General features: G+C 38.1%; 1 protein-coding gene across 1 annotated transcript in view; it reads right to left on the reverse strand.

Moving 5' to 3' along the window:
* Positions 1-13851: 13851 nt before the first annotated feature.
* Positions 13852-20243, reverse strand: part of Dnaaf6 (dynein axonemal assembly factor 6) — a 40088-nt gene continuing 33696 nt past the window's right edge. The window contains exons 6-7 of the mRNA XM_051178908.1: positions 16846-16931; positions 13852-14339 (exon numbers count right to left, since the gene is read on the reverse strand). Of these exons, the coding sequence (XP_051034865.1) occupies positions 14213-14339; positions 16846-16931 (213 nt within the window). The 3' untranslated portion in view covers positions 13852-14212. The remainder of the gene's footprint in view (positions 14340-16845; positions 16932-20243) is intronic.

Genomic DNA, 20243 nt, shown 5'->3' on the forward strand with positions numbered 1-20243 from the left:
GAAATGGCATTGAACATGTTGGCATAGGGGATGCCTTTCTGAACAGAACACTGATGGCATAGGCACTAATATCAACAATTAATAAGTGGGACCTTATGAAACTGAAAAGCTCCTTTAAGTCAAAGAACACTATCATTTGAACAAAGCTGTAGCCCACAGAAAAGGAAAAGATTTCATCAACTCCACATCTGATAGAAGACTAATAGTCAAAATATGTAAAGAATCCAATAAACCTTATATTAAGAAAACAAAAAGGCCAGTTAAAATGTACAGATCCAAAGAGAGACTTCTCAATAGAATCTCAAATGACTGAGAAAAACTTAGATAAATCTTCAACATCTTTGGCCATCAGAGGAACGCAAATCAAAATTACTTTGAATGGCTAAGATCAATAACACAAGTGATAGCTTATGCTGGAGAGGATGAGGAGTAAGGGGGACACTCTTCCTTTGATAGTGGGTGTGCATGTACAGTCACTATGGAAATCAATATGGTGGTTTTTCAGAAAATTGAGAATCAATCTACCTCAAGACCCAACCGTAACACCCTTAGGCATGTACCCAAAGGACACTCCATCCTACCATAAATACACTTGTTCAATCTTATTCATTGTGGCTAGGAACAGTAGACAACCTAGATGTTCCTCAACTGAAGAATAGATAAAGAAATTGTGATGCATTTATAAAATGCAGGTCTTTAAAAAAATGACATCATGAAATTTGCAGTCAAATGGATGGAACTAGAAAAAAAAAAGACATGCTGAATGAGATAACCAAGACCCAGAAAGATAAATATGGTATGCGTTCACTTATAAGTGGATATTAGCTATTAAGTGATATACCGAGAAACTAGATATCTCACAGATCTAGAGTGAAACCAAACATTACTGGTCTTAAAAAATAAAATCAATAAAGTGATTCCTAATTATATTTTGCCATACTCATTGACCAGTGCCTCATCTAGTCATCATTGGATAAGCTGTCTCTAACAGCAGATGGGATCAAGTGCAGAGACCCACAGCCAGACACTATGTAGAGAGAGTCTAAATTGGAGGCTTCCATCAAATCCCTCCCTTCAGACCTCAGGGAATCCCATGGAAGAGGAGGTGAAAGGATTTTAAGATTCGGAGGGGATGGAGGACACCAGGAGAACAAGACCCTCTGAATCAACTAAGCAAGGTGCATATGTGTTCTAAGGGACTGCACCAGGTCCTCTGCATATGTATTATATATAGCTACTAGTATTTTTTATGGAACTCATGTGTGAAAGAGTGAGTCTCTGACTCTTTTGCTGGCTCTTGGAACTCTTCTCTTCCTGTTGGGTTGCCATGTCTGACGTCAATATGATATTTTTTGCTTCATCTTATTTTATTTTGTTATGATTGGTTGTTATCTTTTCTAATGAGAGACAAAGAGGGAGTGATCTGGAGAGTAGCAGAGGTAGGGAGGAACCGGGAGGAGTAGAGAAAGAGGAAACTATAATCAGGATATATTGTAAGAGAATAGAACCTATTTTAAATAAAAGAAAACTGTCTTTCTTATAGCTGTATTTGAAAATCTTACTCTGCTCTTCAGCAGTCACTTTATATATTGAAGCTACTTCTCTAGAGTGTCCTCTGATTTATTCCCCACTAGAAGAGTTAATGAACAGGGAGTACCAGACCTGGCAATATCTGAGGGTTTATATCAACATTTTGTGCCTGAGTCTGTTCACTTTCTGTATCATCTTTAAACTACTAGATTCAGAATCAATTGAGGGATCTGTTAGCATCCCAAATTTCACACACCATTTCAAATTCTCACATGTGAGGTATAAGAAAGTGTATCTTAACCAGCTACCCAGGTAATATTAATACACACTGAAGTCTAAGTACATCGATGTAATGGTTAATAACATGGCTTTTTTGAAGTTCAAAGAATCTGAGTTCAAATTCCAACTGTGCCAATTAGCAGATTTACCTTCTCTTCTCAGCTATCAATATTAACTCCCCACCCCTGTCTTATCCTACCTCATTCTTGCCATCAGAAACATAGATTGGCTTGACTCTTACCATCCAAAGCATGGATTTTGTTTTCTCATTTACATTTTAAAATTGAGTTGTTTGGCCTTTTGCTGTTGAGTAGTACTGGTTCTTCATATAGTATGCACACTAGACCTTGAGTGTATATTTGATTTACAAATATTTTCTCACTTACGTAATAACATTCATGGACGCCCTACATTGAAATGTATTGCAATTGAATATGTGTTTTGTTTGTTTTATATTTTAAATAGCTAAAACCCCCTTGTCCAGTTTAGTATCATGATTTTGGCTCCAAGAGATTTAAGAAGCTTCAATTTTCAGCTGTTTCACTTAGGTCTCTCCTCCACTGACGATTGCTTTTGTACACGCTGTGAGGGAAAGATCTAACTTAATTCTTTTGTATGTGGATATCAAATTATCCCAGCCACAACTTATTGAGGGGACTATTCTTGCTCCATGCATGATCTTGGCACCTCTTTGAAAATCAACCAACCTTAGACATACGGGTTTCTGAATCTCAGTTATATCCTGTTCATATTTATGTCTATTCTTAAGTCAGGATCATATTGCTTTGATTACTTTGTAGTAAGTTTTAAAATGTTTATCCTACTGACTTTAAAATTTTTGTTTATGTGTATGTATACATGTGTGCCACATTAGTACAGGTGTCTGTGGAGGACAGAAGAGGCTCTTTGGGCAATTGTTGGGTAGTTGTTAAGTCACCAGATGTGGGAGCTGGGAGCTGAGCCCAGGTCCTGGGGGAGAACAGCAAACACTCTTAACCACTGGGGCATCTTTCCAACTCCGTTATGTTTTGAGAAATATTTGATGTCCAACTTTGTTCTTTTTCAAGAATATTTTAATTATTTTTATTGAAATCCCATGTAAATTTTAGGATCATCTTATTCTTTCCTACAAAGAAGGGGCAGGGGGATTTGTTCTCTTGATTGGATTTGAGGCTTACTATTCAGGAAGTGTTTTAGGGTTTCTATTGCTGTGATGAAATACCATGCCCAATTCAGCTTGGGAGGAAAGGGTTTATTAGGGCTTCAGCTTCTACCCATCAAAGGAAGCCAGAACAGGAGCTCATATAGAGCAGGAACCTGGAGGCAAGAACTGATGCAGAGGCCATGGAGGGATATTGACTACTGATTTTCTCCCTGTACCTTGCACATCTTCCTTTCTAATAAACCCAGGACCACCAGCCCAGGAATGGCTCCACACACAATGGGTAGGCTCCTTCCCCATCAATCAGTAATTAAGAAAAAAAAATGCCTTACAGCTGGATCTTATGGAGGCATTTTCTCCATTAAGATTCCTTCCTTTCAAATAACTCTAGCTTGTGTCAAATTGACATAGACTTGAGGAAGAGAAGATAGAAAGAATTTTAGGAGCTAGAGGATGTGAATGACTGCAACAAAACTGTGTCTTCTGTTTATGACATGGTTGTTGCACACACAAACTCACAGTAACTGCAGTTACCTGCACATTACCTACATAAAACCATTCCAGTAAAAAAATTCCAGGATGTAGGTGGCAGAGCTCTTGAGGGTTAAGTCTAGCTGAGAAGCTATTGGCAATTGGTGCTTTTGAAATACACAGTAAGTTTTATTTTGGGGGCAGACATTGTCAGATTTCCCATGTCCTAGTAGATATTTCCACAGCTATGTGCATATGGACAGCACTGACCAGACATTAGTGGTTTATAAAAAAGATTTGGCTGGGTGGTGGTGATGCATGCCTTTAATCCCAACACTTGGGAGGCAGAGGCAGGTGGATCTCTGTGAGTTCAAGGACACCCTGGTCTACAAAGAAGTTCTAGGATGGCCACAGCTGTTACATAGAGAAACACCACCTGGGAAAAAACATCTGCATCAAGCCGTGTATCTTCAATTAATTTTGTGTGTGTGTGTGTGTGTGTGTGTGTGTGTGTGTGTGTACAATTAAAACTCTTTGTAACATCCAAATAATACTAATATGGTATTATTTACTATTATCAACTTGCTGTGTATTAAATTATTAAATCTCTGGAACTCATTCATTTTGTACCTGAAAACCTGAACCCTTGGTAGATATTTCTTATTTCCTCTCTCAAGATGTTGGGTACTCTTTTACTCTGTTTTAATGACTTACTTATATCTTATTCATTTCTTTGTTGATGGGCCCTTAGGTTATTTCTGTATCTTGGCTATTACGAATAATGTTGCAGTGGGAATAAGGATGCAAATATTTCTTGCTGGTACTGATTTAATTTCCTTTGGCTATACACCAAGAAATGGGATGGCTGAATATCTACTAAGAAGTAATATTGCTGAAGAGTAGACCTATTTTTTAATTTTTGAGGAAACTCCATATTGCTTTTCATAATGGCTGTACCAATTTCCATTCCTATCCACATAGTAGAAAGGTTCCCTTTTGTTCATGGCCTTGCCAACACCTTTAATGCTTGACTTTTTTGATAATAGAAATCTTAAGAGGTGTTAGGTGCTATCTCCTTATGCTTTGGATTTTCTTTTCCCCTGATGATTACTGACAGTGAACAACTTTTCATGTAACTGTTGGCCATTTTGTGCATCTTTTGGTAAAATTTCTATTCAGGTCCTTGGCCCATTTTAAAACCAGACTAGTTGCCCCTTTGCCATTGGGTTGTAGGAATTATTTATAAATTTTGAATATTAGTTCCTTACCAGATACTTTGGGCATCCATGACATTAACACTAGCCTCTGTATATGTTTGAGAACTACTCACTGAGCAGAAGTTGTTAGTACTATGCTGCCGATAAAGGGCCTTGCAAGCTAGGTTTCTGGGGTCAGCTAGTTTACCTATTGGTAAAGGAGGCTGGGATTTCCCCCTCCATGGAATAAAGTAAGTTAAAATGCCATAAAGCCCACTCTTCTTACTGAGACCTGGCAGCGCCCTAGGATGCATGCATCCTTTCTAGGTTGTTGCCTTTGCTTAATTTTTAGAGTTGAGTCTGGCAGTTTTTCCCAGTGTTTCATTGTTTTAATGGAGGGGTGGAGTTTTCAAGATTCCTTCCTCTGTCATTTTCACTGACATCATTCCAGCAAATATTTCAACAATGATACGTAGTAACAGTTTAAAATCCTTTGTCCTGTAATCTTCCTGGCTCTTGAAACCAAATCCTATCTTGTCTCCTGGGATATCACTAAAGAAAATTGCAAACAAGTGTTGGTCATGGTCTATGATTCATGTCTTCTCCCTGTTCTCCATATGACAGTGTTTCCATTCCTTGTCTATGCACTTTGAACAGCTGTTTCAAGTTGCCTCCACTCTTCTCAAGCTTCCAGTACCACCATTCTTTGTTTTGTTTTGTTCTTTGGTTTTTTTTTTTTGTTTGTTTGTTTGTTTTCACGACCTGGATGTCCTGGAATTTGCTCTGTAGACCAGATTGGCCTCGAACTCACAGAGATATGCCTGTCTCTGCCTCCTGAGGGCAGGGATTAAAGGCATACAACATCACTGCTGGGCACCCAATATCGTTTTTATTGACTCTCTTTATTTCCACAGATTCCACAATTGCAAAGCTATGCAGCTTATTTGTGTTTCTCTTAACAATACAGGTCTGAGGTCAATCTTCCATGGTTCAGTCTCTGTTTGTGCCTACTAGCCATGTGATGTTGAACAAATAACCACACCTCTTAATATCAGTCAATCTTTTCATCCTTCAAGAGCCTATGTGAAGATTACATAATATAATTTCAATACTGCTCTTAGAACAGTGCCGCCATTAAATGCTAGCTATCATTGTCATCATCATCACAATACCTGTCACTCTTGGCTGTAAGGGAGAAGTGTGCCTGACTGTTAACACCACACCGGCACTTGTGTTCTCTTGAATTCTTTTTCCTTGAATCTTTAGTATTGGTTTCCCTAAAGTCTTGGAGAGACTAGGAATATAAGGGGCATATCAACATAACAAAGACTATACAGGTAGCCTTCAGCCAACCTCATCCTACGTGGAGAAAAATTTAAAACATTTCCAGTAAAATCAGGAACAAGACTATGATGCTGATTCTCCCTGCTCTTGTTCAGCACCTGCAATCTTAGCTAGAGCAGCAAGACAATGAAAAAGGGATACAAGTAGGAAAGGAAGAGGTCAAAGTATATGTATTCACAGGTGATACAATTCTATCCATAAAAGACTCTACCAGAAATCTGCTACAGTTGATAAACATATTTAGCAAAGTAGCAGGATTTAAAAAAATGCACAAATATCAGTTCAGAACTACCAAAGACGGAGAGCAATGGAACTTGGATCAAAAATATTTTAGCTGATATTTTCATCTACTAATTAAAAAAACAAACAAACCATTTTAGCAGGACATTGGTGGAGCACGCCTTTAATCCTAGCACTCAGGAGGCAGAGGCTGGTGGGTCTCTGAGTTCAAGGCCAGCCTGGTCTACAGAGCTAGTTCCAGGACAGGCTCCAAAAACCAAAAATCAAAAACAAACAACCAAACAAAAACATTTAGCAAACAGTTGTGAAGAGCTGCCATACTCCCTTCACTCAGCTTACCCTACATCTGGAATAACCAAAGAATGGTGGTCAAAGCTAAGACATTCACATTATTACAACACTACTAACTAAATTACAGGTTTGTCCAGATTCCTCAGGTGACCTTTAAAGACTAGAGTGCAGCAAGCACCAAACAAGGCATTTGTAATGTAGGACTCAGGAACTTTTGCATCTGAACAGCATCTGAGCAATATGGAGAAGGAGAGTCACGATTGCCTTGTACATGCTGTTGATTAGTTCTTCCCAGTTCACCTCTCTGGGACAGTAGAGGATCTTTTTGCAATTTGTCTGTGAAGGGTGACCTTTTGCCAACAAGGAAGGAAGGCTTTTCATATGTTAACTTTGCCATTGCCTCTTTCTGTACTCTGTTATCTGCATGGTAAAGGTTCTAAAGGAAACTGACTACTCTTCATCTTCACTACCAATTCATTCAGTATTATTCATGTACTGTATTTTAAATAATAAACTTGTTCGGGTTGAAAGGTGAAACTCTTTCTTTCTGCCTAGGGTAAGAAACAAAACTTTTTAAATGATTGGCAGGAAAAAGGAAACAATTTGCTTTTCAGCATCTCTCAAGTCCATAATACTTCTAAACTTTGAACTGGTATGAATTTAGTATAAGACTAAACTTGTGTGTGTGTGTGTGTGTGTGTGTGTGTGTGTGTGTGTGTGCATGTGCGTGTGTGTGTGTGAGCGTGTGTACAATATATTTTAAAGTCAACAAGAAACATTTAAAATTATCTTGTCAGGAAGTTGACTAAAAGTGTATTGCACTCAAATTCCCTTGGTTTATAATATATTACAAACCATACATCACAAATCATCAACTGCTCTTCCAGCAGCAAAATTTATGGATGACTTCATGGTAAAAATAAATAGGAAGAAGGCAGAGTGTGACAGTGAATGTTTTAAACATATTTTATTATGTTCAAGGCTAGAATTAGGAGGGCAAAAATTAATTATTGCAAAATAAATTCTGGATGGATACAGTTGAAAGTAAGAGATAAACCCTTAAGATGGTAGGAGGAAAATAAGTGGGCAGGCTAAAGGACAGCGCATAAACACAGAGCTTATCAAGACTACTCTTATTGGAATTTAAATGGCTTGCCTATCATACACAAGGCCAAAAGATTAATCTCCAAACCTGCCAAAAAATTTGTATGAACAAATTTAAAAAGCAAAAGTATCCTGGGAAAAAATAGTTACAAAATATGTTTCAGATAGCTATTTGATTTTCATAGTAAACAAGAAGCTTTTACCATCTATGTTACCTTTTTATTGCCATGAAAAATACCATGACTAAGGCAACTTTAAAAGGAAGCATTCAGTTGGGGGCTTGTTCGCAGTTTCAGAGGGTGAGATACACAAAGAGATAGAGTATATGTCATTCAGTTTTCTGCCAGTGGTAGAAAATATATGAAATAATCAACTTACAAGTTTCAGGGGGTTATTTTGCCTCGGGGCTTTTCTGGCTGTTTGCTTGGTCTTGTTGCATTTTCGTAATGTGTCCTGGTGCATTTAGATGGTAGAGGAAAACTGTTTACCCTATGGTTACTGGAAGCAAAAAGAGAAGAGGTCACAAGCCCCTATCACTTTCGAGGGATGCCTCCAACGACCTAACTTTCGAGGGGATGCCTCCAATGGCCTAACTTTGATTTTGGATAAGAATAATTCTATGCATTTATTTCTGGGGATATAATATCAAAGCTTACATACTGAGTGCTGCAGTGATATTGGGAGAGGCTGATGAGCCCTGCTGAGCGGGTTAGACCTGAACATGGCAGAATTTTGAGGTTGTCAGATTATGGGGTTAACTCCTTGAGCTCAGGCTGACTACAATCAGCAGTGAACCTTTTATTTATTTATTTTTTTCCTTTTATTGAAAATAAATTTTTCCCCTCACTTAATATATCCTGATTACAATTTTCTCTCTACTCCTTTTCCTAGTTCCTCCCCATCTCCCCTCCCATCCAGATCCACTCCCTTTCTGTCTCTCTAAGGGATAATAACAAGAGAAAATGTAATAAGATAAAATGAAAACTAACACCCAGGAATTGGATAAAACAAACAAACAGAAGGAGCCCAAAAGAAGGCATGAGAAACAGAAACCCAATCATTCTCACACTCAGGAATTCCATAAGATCATTAAACTGGAAGCCATAATGCATACAAAATGGACCTGGTGCACATGAACTTTGCTCATGTTGGTTTAGAGAACCTTTTTTTCTTGGTGTCCTCTACCCTCTGTGGCTCTTATACACTTTCTGCCTCCTCTTCAGCAGGGTTCCCTGAAGCCAGAAGAAGAGATTTGATAGAATGTATCATCATTAGGAGTCATTTTATTGCTAAGTTTTCTGTTTGTTTTTGTTTTATATTTAAACAATAGTATGTGGTTTTACCCTATGTCCCTGGGCTATCTAGTCTCAGGTTCTTGAGTGTTGGGGATGAGTTCCATCTGGTGGAGTGGGCCTTAAGTAAAATTAGATATCGGTTTGTTACTCCCACAAGTTTTGTGTCCCCATGTCACTAAACTTGTTGGCAGGACACCATTGTCCATCCAAGGGTTTGTGGCTGGGTTTGTGTTTACATTTCTCTTTTGGTAGCCTACAGAGAACCTTCCTGTATCAAAATTGCTAGAACATTGGGGTGAAGGCTCTATATAGGCATCAGCTTGACTTCTCAATAATCAATGGGGCTTTGTGATCAGTTTTTGGAGAAGAATCTTTTGTCTTGGCAACCATAGCCTGGGATGTTTGGGGATCCCTGTTCCCTTTGGCCAAAACCTCAATTAGATGTATCCTAATCCCAAGACAAGAAATTTTATTTGGTAACATGAGATGGCTAGTTGGGGCTCTGTCTCCTACATTATATTTGAATTTCAGTTAGGTTTCTTTCATATGTATATATTTTAGGAAGTTTATACTTTATTAGGTAGGTTTCTATACTACCTCTCAAATGGCCTTCAGTTTTAGCTTTCTCTCCCCAAATTCACTACTTCATCCCTGTCTCCCCTCCTCTCCCAACTTAATCCTCTTACTTCAGCACTTCCATCTGTAAGTATCCTAGTTCCCACTCCTAAGGAGATCTATCTGTCCCTCCTCAGCCCCTATTCTACTACCTAACCTTTGTGATTCTACAGAGTATAGATTGGTGATTGGCTTAACAGCTAACATCCACATATAGGCAAATACATATTAAACAAATTTAAAATACAATTACATCATTTCCCCTTTCCCTTTTCTCCACTGAAGCCCTTCCATGTTTTCTCCCTTCATCTCTCTCACATTTATAGCTTCTGGCCTTCTTTTCTTTAATTGTCACACACACACACACACACACACAGACACACACAGCCACAAAGACACAGACACACAGACACACACAGCCACAAAGACACAGACACACAGACACACACACACACACACACACACACACACACAGACACACACAGCCACAAAGACACAGACACACACACACACACACACACACACAATCTGCTCAGGCCATATAATGCTACTTGTATGTATAAGATTTCAGGGCTGACCACTTGGTATTGGGTAACCAATTGGTGTACTTTTCCCCGAGGAAGACTATTTTCTACTGCTCTCAGCATCCCTTACTTGGCTGTAGTTGTTTTTCTAGGGTTCATAGGCATCATAGCTGAGTAGGACTGTTGGTTGCTTCCCTCTTTTGGAAGCTTTCAGGGTACCATGATAGCTAAACCTCAGAGAGGAGGCTTCCGGGTGAGAAGCAGTTCAGAGCTTCCATGTCTTGTGTGTAAAATGCATGATGCTCTCAGCGATGCCTTTTCACCCCACAAGAAACTTTAACAACCAATAACTAAGTTAATAACAATAACAGTCATTAACACAATAATATTTGAAATACAATGACTAAAAAAGCAGATCAGCCATATCTAACAATGTTGCCAATTGAATTAGCTGAAACTCCCTTTGACATGAAATTCTCTAAGTGCTAGATAAAATACACACACACACACACACACACACACACAAAGATACACATACAAACATCTTTTTGTTTTTGAGACAGGGTTTCTCTGTGTAGCCCTGCCTGCCCTGGAACTAGCTCTGCAGGCCAGGCTATCCTCAAACTCACAGATCCACCTGCCTCTGACTCCCAAGTTCTAGGATTAAAGGCCTGAGCCATCACCATCAATCACAAAACCAAAACCAAAACCACCACCTTTTAATTTCATAGTTGAGCTCCAGTTGCCTAAAATTAGGGGAAAACTTAAAGTCAGAATGGGAATGGAAGCTGTAGTTGCCCTCAGAAAGGAGTTTTCATTTTCAAAGACGGAAAGACAGATAAGGAGGTCTTGGGCTCAAGGGCATTATCATAAAGCTGGGTCCCTAGAAGGGCTGTATCCAATCTGCATCTTAGCTCAGGAATCTTACCTGTGTCTGTCTAAGTCCAGGGAGGAAGGGCAATGTCTTAAGAATTAGAACGTTGAAACCCAGCTAAACTATTATTCCAGAATACATGCGCTAAAAAATATTTTCAAAAATGAAAGAAAACTATTTCCAAGTACTGTGAGAGGATTCAGAAGACACAGACCTCTGCTGAACAAAATACTGAAGTGTGTGCCTGAGAGGGGAAGCACCGACATACACAAATGACAGATAAAGTCAACAGGTGGGTAAACTTATTGTCTGTGATAAATGATAATAATTCAGAACCTGGAGACATAAAAACATAGAGGAAGGGACGTGGGTGAGTTAAAAATAAGGCTTTGCGTTATTTCATGGGATGGCAGAACTAAGAAAAACTTCATGGTTGTGAGCTTAAAAGAGGGACACAAAACAGAACCATGCAACTTTCAAAACAGAGGGAAGAAAAGAGAGAAATTTAAATTTTGATTAATGGGGAAGAAAGGCTAGTGCAGAGAAATCAAAATAAAAGTTTAATTTCACAAAATGCTGTAAATAAATCCAAATCTATCATAATAAATGCAACTGGATTAAGATTTTTTACGAGAAAATCCCAGTTGAAGTAAAAAGTTCAAATTTACCTTCATGTTTGCTGTTTACCTTATGTAAAACATGGAAAGCACGGAAAATGATGTAAAAAGATAACGTCTGCTGAATACTAATGGAAGTTGATACAGTCTTGAAAACAGTAAATTGTTAGAAAGAACACTGCAAGAAGCCAGATATGGTAGCACACCTGTAATCCTACTGCTTGGGAGACGAAGGCAGGCGGGGCTTCATAGTGATTTGGTGGTAGACTTTACAGTAAATGCTAGGGCACTCTTATCTCAAAATAAAGACCCTATTTATCTCAAAATAAAAAGAAATAAAAATAAAACACACATGGACATTTATCATAATATTTTACCACAAGATAATATAACTAAAGTTCAAGAACAAAATAATTTAAAACAACTGTATTTACAAATGAAAAGAAAGTAGGTTTTATGCACTATTATTATCCTATATTGAGGAAATTGTGATGTGAACTAGGGACAACAAATTGGGAAGAGGCACCAGCTTGTAGGTACTTTCTAGTTTTGCTTTAATTTCAGAGTATTTTGTATACTGTTAAAGTTTCCTAGTTGCAGTATATCATCATGGAAGCGACATAAACTCTTCTATTCCCAAGTAGCTTTTGGTCACCATGTTTCATTACAGCAAGAGAAAGCAAGCCAGGATATTAGGCTATGCTATGCCACAACCCTGGTTTTAAACTGCAATTCTGAAAGGGGCTAGGATTCATTAAAAATGGTGACAAGGTATTTTCCTTCTATATTGTCAGTTCTACATTTTATTTAGTGTACCATTTCTATTTAAAAGACGAGAAGAAAGTCTTATGAATTTGTCTTAAAACAAAGCAACAGTATAACCAATGCCAATTTAACTCTAAGGCTGAGGACAGTAAAGGAGGATGATTTCTAGACAGGCATAATTATCAAGCATATTTCACTGTTCTTGGAGCTCTGTTTCTTTATATAATCGGCACAGCATAACAGAACAAAAGGCCAAGTCATGGTGGCCTAAATATCTTCTGGTCTAGGGACAACTTGAAGGCATCCTGTTAGTTTGAGTAGTAATTGTCTTTATAATTAGAGTCAGAGTTACTGGGAAAAAGTAGACACACTTTTCAGAGTCACCAATGCTAGAGAAGAAAACTAATGATAACTACTTAATATTGCTCCAGAGATTACATTCTAGGTTGTGATATTAAAATTTTTTGAGACAAGTTCTCTGTATGTAGTCCTGACTGTCCTGGAACTTGCTCCGTAGACCAGGCTGGCCTCAAACTCAGAGATCCATCTACATCTGCCTCATGACTGCTAGGATCAAAGGTTTGCACCACCACTCATGACCTATGATATTAAATTATTAGAATATAACTGTCAAAGAAGATACTAATAAAGCAAAGCAAAAAAAAACAAAACAAAAGAAAACAAACAAACAAACAAGCAAAAACCTTGTAGTGCTGGAATACTAGTGACTGAAATTCATAGACACTAACTTCCTTTGCATTTCTCCCTCCCCCCTTCCCTCCTTCCCTCCCTCCCTCCCTCCCTGCCTCACCCTCACAGAACACAGTCATGGTGGTAACTTAAATGTCACAGTCTCTTGACATAGTGCTTTGATAATTGCTTCTTCTACAACATTAGTCTCATTCTTCCTTTAGATCAAGTCACAAACTAGATGTCTAGTAGTTATATACATGACTGACACCGGGAAATATTTTACTGAGTAGTCTCTTGATGGTTAACATAGAAGTGATAAGCAGAGTTGAGATGTTTTAGCTCTGTTCAAAATTTACTCCCAGTTAATATCTCAGTTCTACAATGCTGTGTGATGTCAAGATCTTGCACTGACAAAATATAACTTTTAATAAACAGTTATGAGATAAACATTATTCAATAATACATGGAAATGCAAGGAACACTGAAACAATGTATAAAAATAAGAATGTCCAATTAGTAAGGCAAAAATGAGAGAAAAATTGAATCTACAAATATATCTATAAATACTACTTTTTCAAATAAACATGGCTCATGCGATACAGCAAATTATTTATAGTCCCTTTTTACCTGTATGTTACAAAATAATATTGAGGGCATAGATAGAAGACAACCTAAATGAGATAGGAGGTAGGTAGGGGATAGGGGAGGAGGGGAGGTTGAGGGAACTGGGATTGACATGTAAAACAGGATCTCTTCTAATTCAAATAAAAAATTGTATAAAATAAAAAAGAAGAACCTAAATCATTGATAAAAATCAACCAAATTAATTTTTCTGTGATAATGGTGATGAACCCCTACATAGAAGGTTCTATCATAGTGTAATTAACTAGATCTTCAGACTGGTGATTTAATTGAACCACCTATTTTATGGTCATAGTTGAGCTGTGCAATTGATCATGTAATTTAGTTGGTTAACCTGTAAATATTTTATTCAGCTCTCACTGTAAAAATGGAATGGCACCTTATTATATGAAAGAACCATATTTCCTAACAGCAACAGAAGTGACTATAATTTATCAAAACACCACTAAAATTCTGGACCTTTCTAAAATATGTCAGAACACAAAAGAGAACATAACCAATATTCAAAGTCTAAAAAATTTGTTATCACTGCCATGTATTTTTCCATCTCTTTTCCTTATTCATCCAGTTTCAGGAAAGACTGAAATCAAACTCCCTTTGCAGCGTCATCCTGACTTCAAGTGTTTCAGCTTCTGGGATGTAGGATGCTTTAGCACTGTTACTTTCCACACGCTTGGGAAAGTTTACTATCAGCTTCCTAAAAATGAGACAAGAGAAAACAAAATAAGATTAGAACCCAGAATTAACCTCCTAACTAATATACCATTTTCAATAATGCAGTGTGTCTATCACCAGGATATTAGACTTTCCCATAAAAGTATTTAGACAATATCAATACTAAATAAAATATACCTATACAGCACAGATAATGAATCAGTTTGGATCCTTATACTGCTAAGCAGGCAAGCTGCATGTATACCAGTAATCCTACCACTCTGAATGTGAAAGCAGGAAGACCCCAATTTCTAGGCCAGTGTAGGAAACAATGAGAATCCCAGACTACCCTGGGCTGCACAGTAAGAACCTGTCTCATTTTTTAAAAAAATCCCAATAGTTGTTTCTTTAACTTGACCTCATTCTGCATTGTATAAACAGTCTTAGGTTATGAAATAGAACCATGCCTCTTTGAGTTTTGTTTGGCTAATCTGGTGTCAGTCTAATTTGTATGTAGGTGGAATGCAGACAGTTGATACGAATCTGAAATTGGAGTGGTTCTTTAACGCTTCTGCTAACACCACTTTAGGCTGAACCTCCACTACATATGTAGACTTTAAATACTTGGCCTCGACTGATTTCAATGCCAGATCAATGAAAACATATCTTTCTGCTTCCTTCTGGTTCTTACTACTACACACTGACAAAAAAAAATGGTTGCAATAGATCGCATGGTCTATCTGTTTATGGCTCAGCTGCTGGACAGTTGTATGCTTTTAGATGTATCACTGCCATGAGCCACGCATAATCCTGTCAGAGTGGTATGAAGCTGAAGTATGCAGAGGGTCAGACAGGACTTAAGTGTGCATGTGTGGATGTGGTATATGTATTTGTGTTTCTGTGTGTGCATACAGTGTTGGAGACCAGAGGTTAGCATCAAGTGTCTTTCTTTTTCTTTTTGAGACAGGCCTCTCACAGAGCCAGGAATCAGCATTCCTCTATGTCCTCTGCTTCAGTTCTTGTCTCCATGTTCCTGGCCTGCTTGAATTCCTGATCTGGCTGCCTTCCCTCAGTCATGCACTATGACCTGAGAACTGCAATGATGAAATAAACCCTTCCCACCGCAAGTTGCTTTTGGTCAGGGTTTTATCACAACAACAGAAAGCCAATTCAGACAGTATAGATATTATTTTTTCATTTGTACCTGTTGTTTAGATAATTTAACCTATAAATAGAGTATACAAATAACCTGGCACAGCCCAAGTTCTACGTGTCAAAGTCCCTCTGTGTGACTTTCATTTAGCGAGTTCTGATGGATATCTGGAATGACAGCAAAGCTAAAGCAGCTGCCGCAAGATTGATGGAGACAGTGAGAACTGCTAGAGGAACGGAAATTAACTGCACGGGGTGTAGATACGCGCGTGATTTTAGCAGGCATGAAAATATCACGGAAGACTGACTGTTCATTTAGCCAACTTTGCTTACAAAGGTTGTAGGAAAAATAAATGCGTAAAAATATTGTGTAAAACTTAACTACTTCTTGAAGTGATGGTAAGAAGAGTGAATCTAATTTTTTGTAAGATGGGATGTTTTTGTGAGAATACATTTTTAAGTGGTGGGGATGATCAGAAGAAAGTATAGATAAATATTCATCTGCAGATTATTTTGTGTTAAATGAATCTACTAGAGAAATGAAGAGTAGTCTTTTTCAGATTATTCTTTTTCTTTAATCTTCTCAAATCCCTAAGCTCAACAAAAGAAAATTGTAGATACTGATAATAAAGGAAAGGAATGTTCCAGGAATTGGCTTCTTCTTAAGGCCAGTGGGAAACAGTGATGAGTTCCAGAGAATGGACCACAGAACTCACCAACACATGTTCACTACCACACAGCCACACAGAAATGGGACAAATCAGTGAGATACTTAGCTATTTTATCTAATGCAAACTAGATTCCAACAATGCCCTTTAAAAAGAGTTAGTTTTAAGATACAGGACTGGTTTATCCATGCTTCAGATGAAACATTTTGTGAGAATTTTCCTGAATGTGTTGTCTGAGGAACATGATTTGAACTGATGTAATGAGAAGACTATGATTTTGTGGGTTTCATCTTTGAGGCCTACTACCATCCGAAAAGCTTAAAGATAATGCTTCTTTTATATAACTCTGTTCCAAATGTCCTATTAGTATGCAAGCAAGGCTCACAGATTAGCACTTCCAGCTAGGTTTTTTCCCTAATAGATAAAACTCTATTAGAATGTCAAGGATTATGTTTCAATGCTGTCAACCTATCATACCCTATATGCTATTTCCAAACAATTTTTTTTTGATTGATCACAATCCTATGCATGCTAGGCAAGCACTTTAACAAAGAGTTATATTCTAGCCCACAAATTAGCTTTGTTATGCAGAACAAATATCTGAATTCCTCAATGGGCATTTTACTCTTCTTAGGACTTTAAGGCTGATGGAAACTATACTTTAAAAGGCAATATTCTAATGACTCATTAATGTGATAATATTCTATTTCAATTCTATGTTTCACTCACTTTTTAGGAGTGCGAAGATCAAGGAGAGTTTCTTGAATGTCAATTTGAATTTCAGAAGGGTTTGTATCAGGTAGTTTAATTTTCACCTAATATAAAAATAAGAAAATATTGTCATTTTGGAGAGCAAATACTTTTTTATTAAATTTATTATTTTTTAAATTGCATTTTACATTCCAACCAAAGTTCTCATCCCACCCCTCTGCCTGCCCCCTCCACCCCCCACCAGCCCACTCACATCCACTCCTCCCAACAGTCAAGAGCTCCCATAGGGAGTTGACAAAGTCTAGCACATTGAGATGGGGCAGAACCAAGCCCCTCCCCACTGCATTAAGTCTGAACATGGTATCCCCTCATAGGGAATGGGCTCCAACAAGTTAGCTCATGCACTGTGGATAGATCCTGGTCCTACTGCCAGGGAACCCTCAGATAGCCCAAGTTTCACTACTATCTCCCATATACATAGGGCCTAGTTTGGTTCCATTGAGGCTCAGGTCAGTAAAGGGGAGGGGATGGGCGAACTGAACAGGTTGGTCAAGGCAGGGGAGGGATGGAGAGGACGAACAAGGAAAGTGATATTTTAATAGAGAGAGCCAGTATGGAGTTAGGAAGAAACCTGGTGCTCGGGAAATTCCCAAGAATCCACAAGGATGACCCCAGCTAAGACAACTAGAAATAGTGGAGAGGATCTCCAAACCGGCCTTCTCCTGTACTCATATTGGTGAATACTCCAACTGTCATCATAGAGCCTTCATCCAGTAATTGATGGAACCAGTTGCAGAGATAAATATCCAAGCACTAGGCCAAGCTCCAGGAATCCAGTTGAGGAGATGGAGGGGGAAATACATGAGCAAGGGAGTCAAGATCATGATGGAAAAATCTACAGAGACAGCTGAACCAAGCTAAGGGAAACTCATGGATTCTAGACCGAGAGCAGTTGCTTTAAAAAGAATAGGGATATATGAAGAATGGAGTTATAATACTTACTAAGAGGAAGTGCTATCTATGTACCAGGTTATGTGATTTCCTTTTATTAATCTTAAGAAACTGAAGTTATTAGCCCCATTTTACTCTTAAAGTGAATAAAGGGAAGCCATTAGCTTGGGTGATGGTGGTGCTCTCCTTTATTCCCAGCACTTGGGAGGCAGAGGTAAGTGGATCTCTGTCAGTTCGAGGCCAGCCTGTTTGAATTCCAGGAGAGCCAGAGCTGTTCCACAAAGAAAAACCTGTCTTTAAAAAACATCGGTCATATCAGTAACATGATTAAATGTCTAAACGTCTTGTGACTCACCACCAGACTTGGTAGAGATCTTTGAACACTTTTAAATGATTAGGTTTCATATAAATGTGTGAAATGTCATGCCAATGTGATGCCAATTTGAAGTTTCCTGGTAAAAATACCCACACCACATTACCTAGGGAAGTATTGCCATCCAGAGACATTAAATAGTAATATAACTTCCATCTCCTAAGAAGGACTACCTACTATTTTAGCAAGATTTCACTTACAAATATTTCATCACAGTTGCCATAGTGCCCAGCAGCCAGCCTCAGTTCCACTCTGGTTATATACCCAAAATCATTGAAAGTAGAAACACACCAGGTGTTGGTGGCACATGCCTTTAATCCCAGCATTTGGTAGGCAGAGGCAGGTAGATCTCTGTGAGTTTGAGACCAGCCTGGTCTACAAAGCGAGTTCCAGGACAGTCTCCAAAGCTACAGAGAGACCTTGTTTCGAAAAACCAAAAATAAATAAATAAATAAACGAAAGTAGAAACTCATGGCAGTGTGTTTGAGAAAAGCCTGGGCTACATGAGACCTTGCCTCAAAACAATAGCAATGACAAAAAGAAAAGAAAAAAAAAACCCAGAAGAAAAAAGAAAGAAAAAAAAAACATTCAAAAAATTGCACATGGCTTTGTTCATAATAGCAATAGTCAACATTGTCAAAATGTATAAATAACCAAAACATACAGCAATCAATGAATGGATAAAGAATGTGTACTGTGTACACACAATGGAATATTATCCGGCGGGAGAAAGGGACAGAATACATTAAATATTTAAATTGTATGAGTGTTCTGTCTGCATATTTGTCTGCATCACTTGTATACCTGATGTTTAGTGATCAGAAGAAGGCATCTGTCTTCTGGGACAGGACTTACAGGCAGTTGTGAGTTGTGAGTATTGGGAATGAAAGCCAGGCCTTCTGCGAAAGCCACCAGGGCTCTCTACTGCTGAGCCATCTCTCTATCCAGACAAAATTGACAAACCCTGAAAACATTATGCCAAAGGAAAGAAGCCAAGCATTAAAAGGTGCATTTTGTAGCATTCTAATTATATGGCATGTTCAGCATAGGCCAATCCAGAGACAGAAGGTAGACTGGATTTTGATAGGGATTAGTGAGTGGAGAAAAGTGGTATCTGTTTAATGTGTATGAGATTTTCTTTTCGGTATGTGAAAATAGTTTGGAAATAAGATATTAACGGTGGTTATAAAGCACTGTGAATACAGCAAGTGTCACCAATGATAAATGTATATTTTACCTCTAAATTTCACTTCTCTAATTTACATCTGTCTTATTTAGGGTTTTTATTGCTGTGATATAATGCCACGACCATAAACAACTTGGGGAAGAAGAGGTTTATTTCATTTTAGAGATTATAGTCTATTATCCTTATAGGGCAGGGACTTGGAGGCAAGAACTGATGCAGAAGCCATAGAGGAAGGCTTTTCTGCTTGGTCCCCATGGCTTGCTATTCTTATGCACCCCAGGGCCACCTGCCCAGGGATGTCACCACCCACAGTGAGCTGGGTCCTTCTACATCAATCATAAATTTAAAAACATGCACAGCAGGCTTGCCTAAGGGCCAATCCAGTAAGAACATGTTCTCAGTGGAGGTTACCTCTTCAAAAATGACTCTATCTTGTGTCAAGGTGACATAAATTATCAAGTAGAACATCTACTCTTTTTTTTGTGATGGAAGTTAACATTATTATGATATACATACATAAAAGTGTGAGGACATATAATTTTCATAAATAAAGGAACAAAGAAAACCGAATCCAGAGTTCAGGTAAATTATGAAGCTTTTTCTAAGATAAACTAGGCAACCTGACCTGTTAGTTACTTGGAGAGTCCAGTTGTTGGAACGACCAGGGTAAAAGCAAGCTTTAAGGGAAACACACATGAAATAATGTGACATACTGGAATTTCCTCCTAAAATGCTCAATACACACATGGTGTTTCTGTAGTGTAAGGTATGTGGATCAATACATGATTCTGAATTATATTTTCATTATTAAATCTGTACTTAAGTGTGATGATAGATAGCAATCTAGGGCTGATAGCATTTAAGTACTTCCTGTGGTTAATATTTTGCTCAAACAGTTGCCTTCTA

This window comes from Phodopus roborovskii, unplaced genomic scaffold, assembly GCF_943737965.1.
Source record: "Phodopus roborovskii unplaced genomic scaffold, PHOROB, whole genome shotgun sequence".
Lineage (NCBI taxonomy): Eukaryota > Metazoa > Chordata > Mammalia > Rodentia > Cricetidae > Phodopus > Phodopus roborovskii.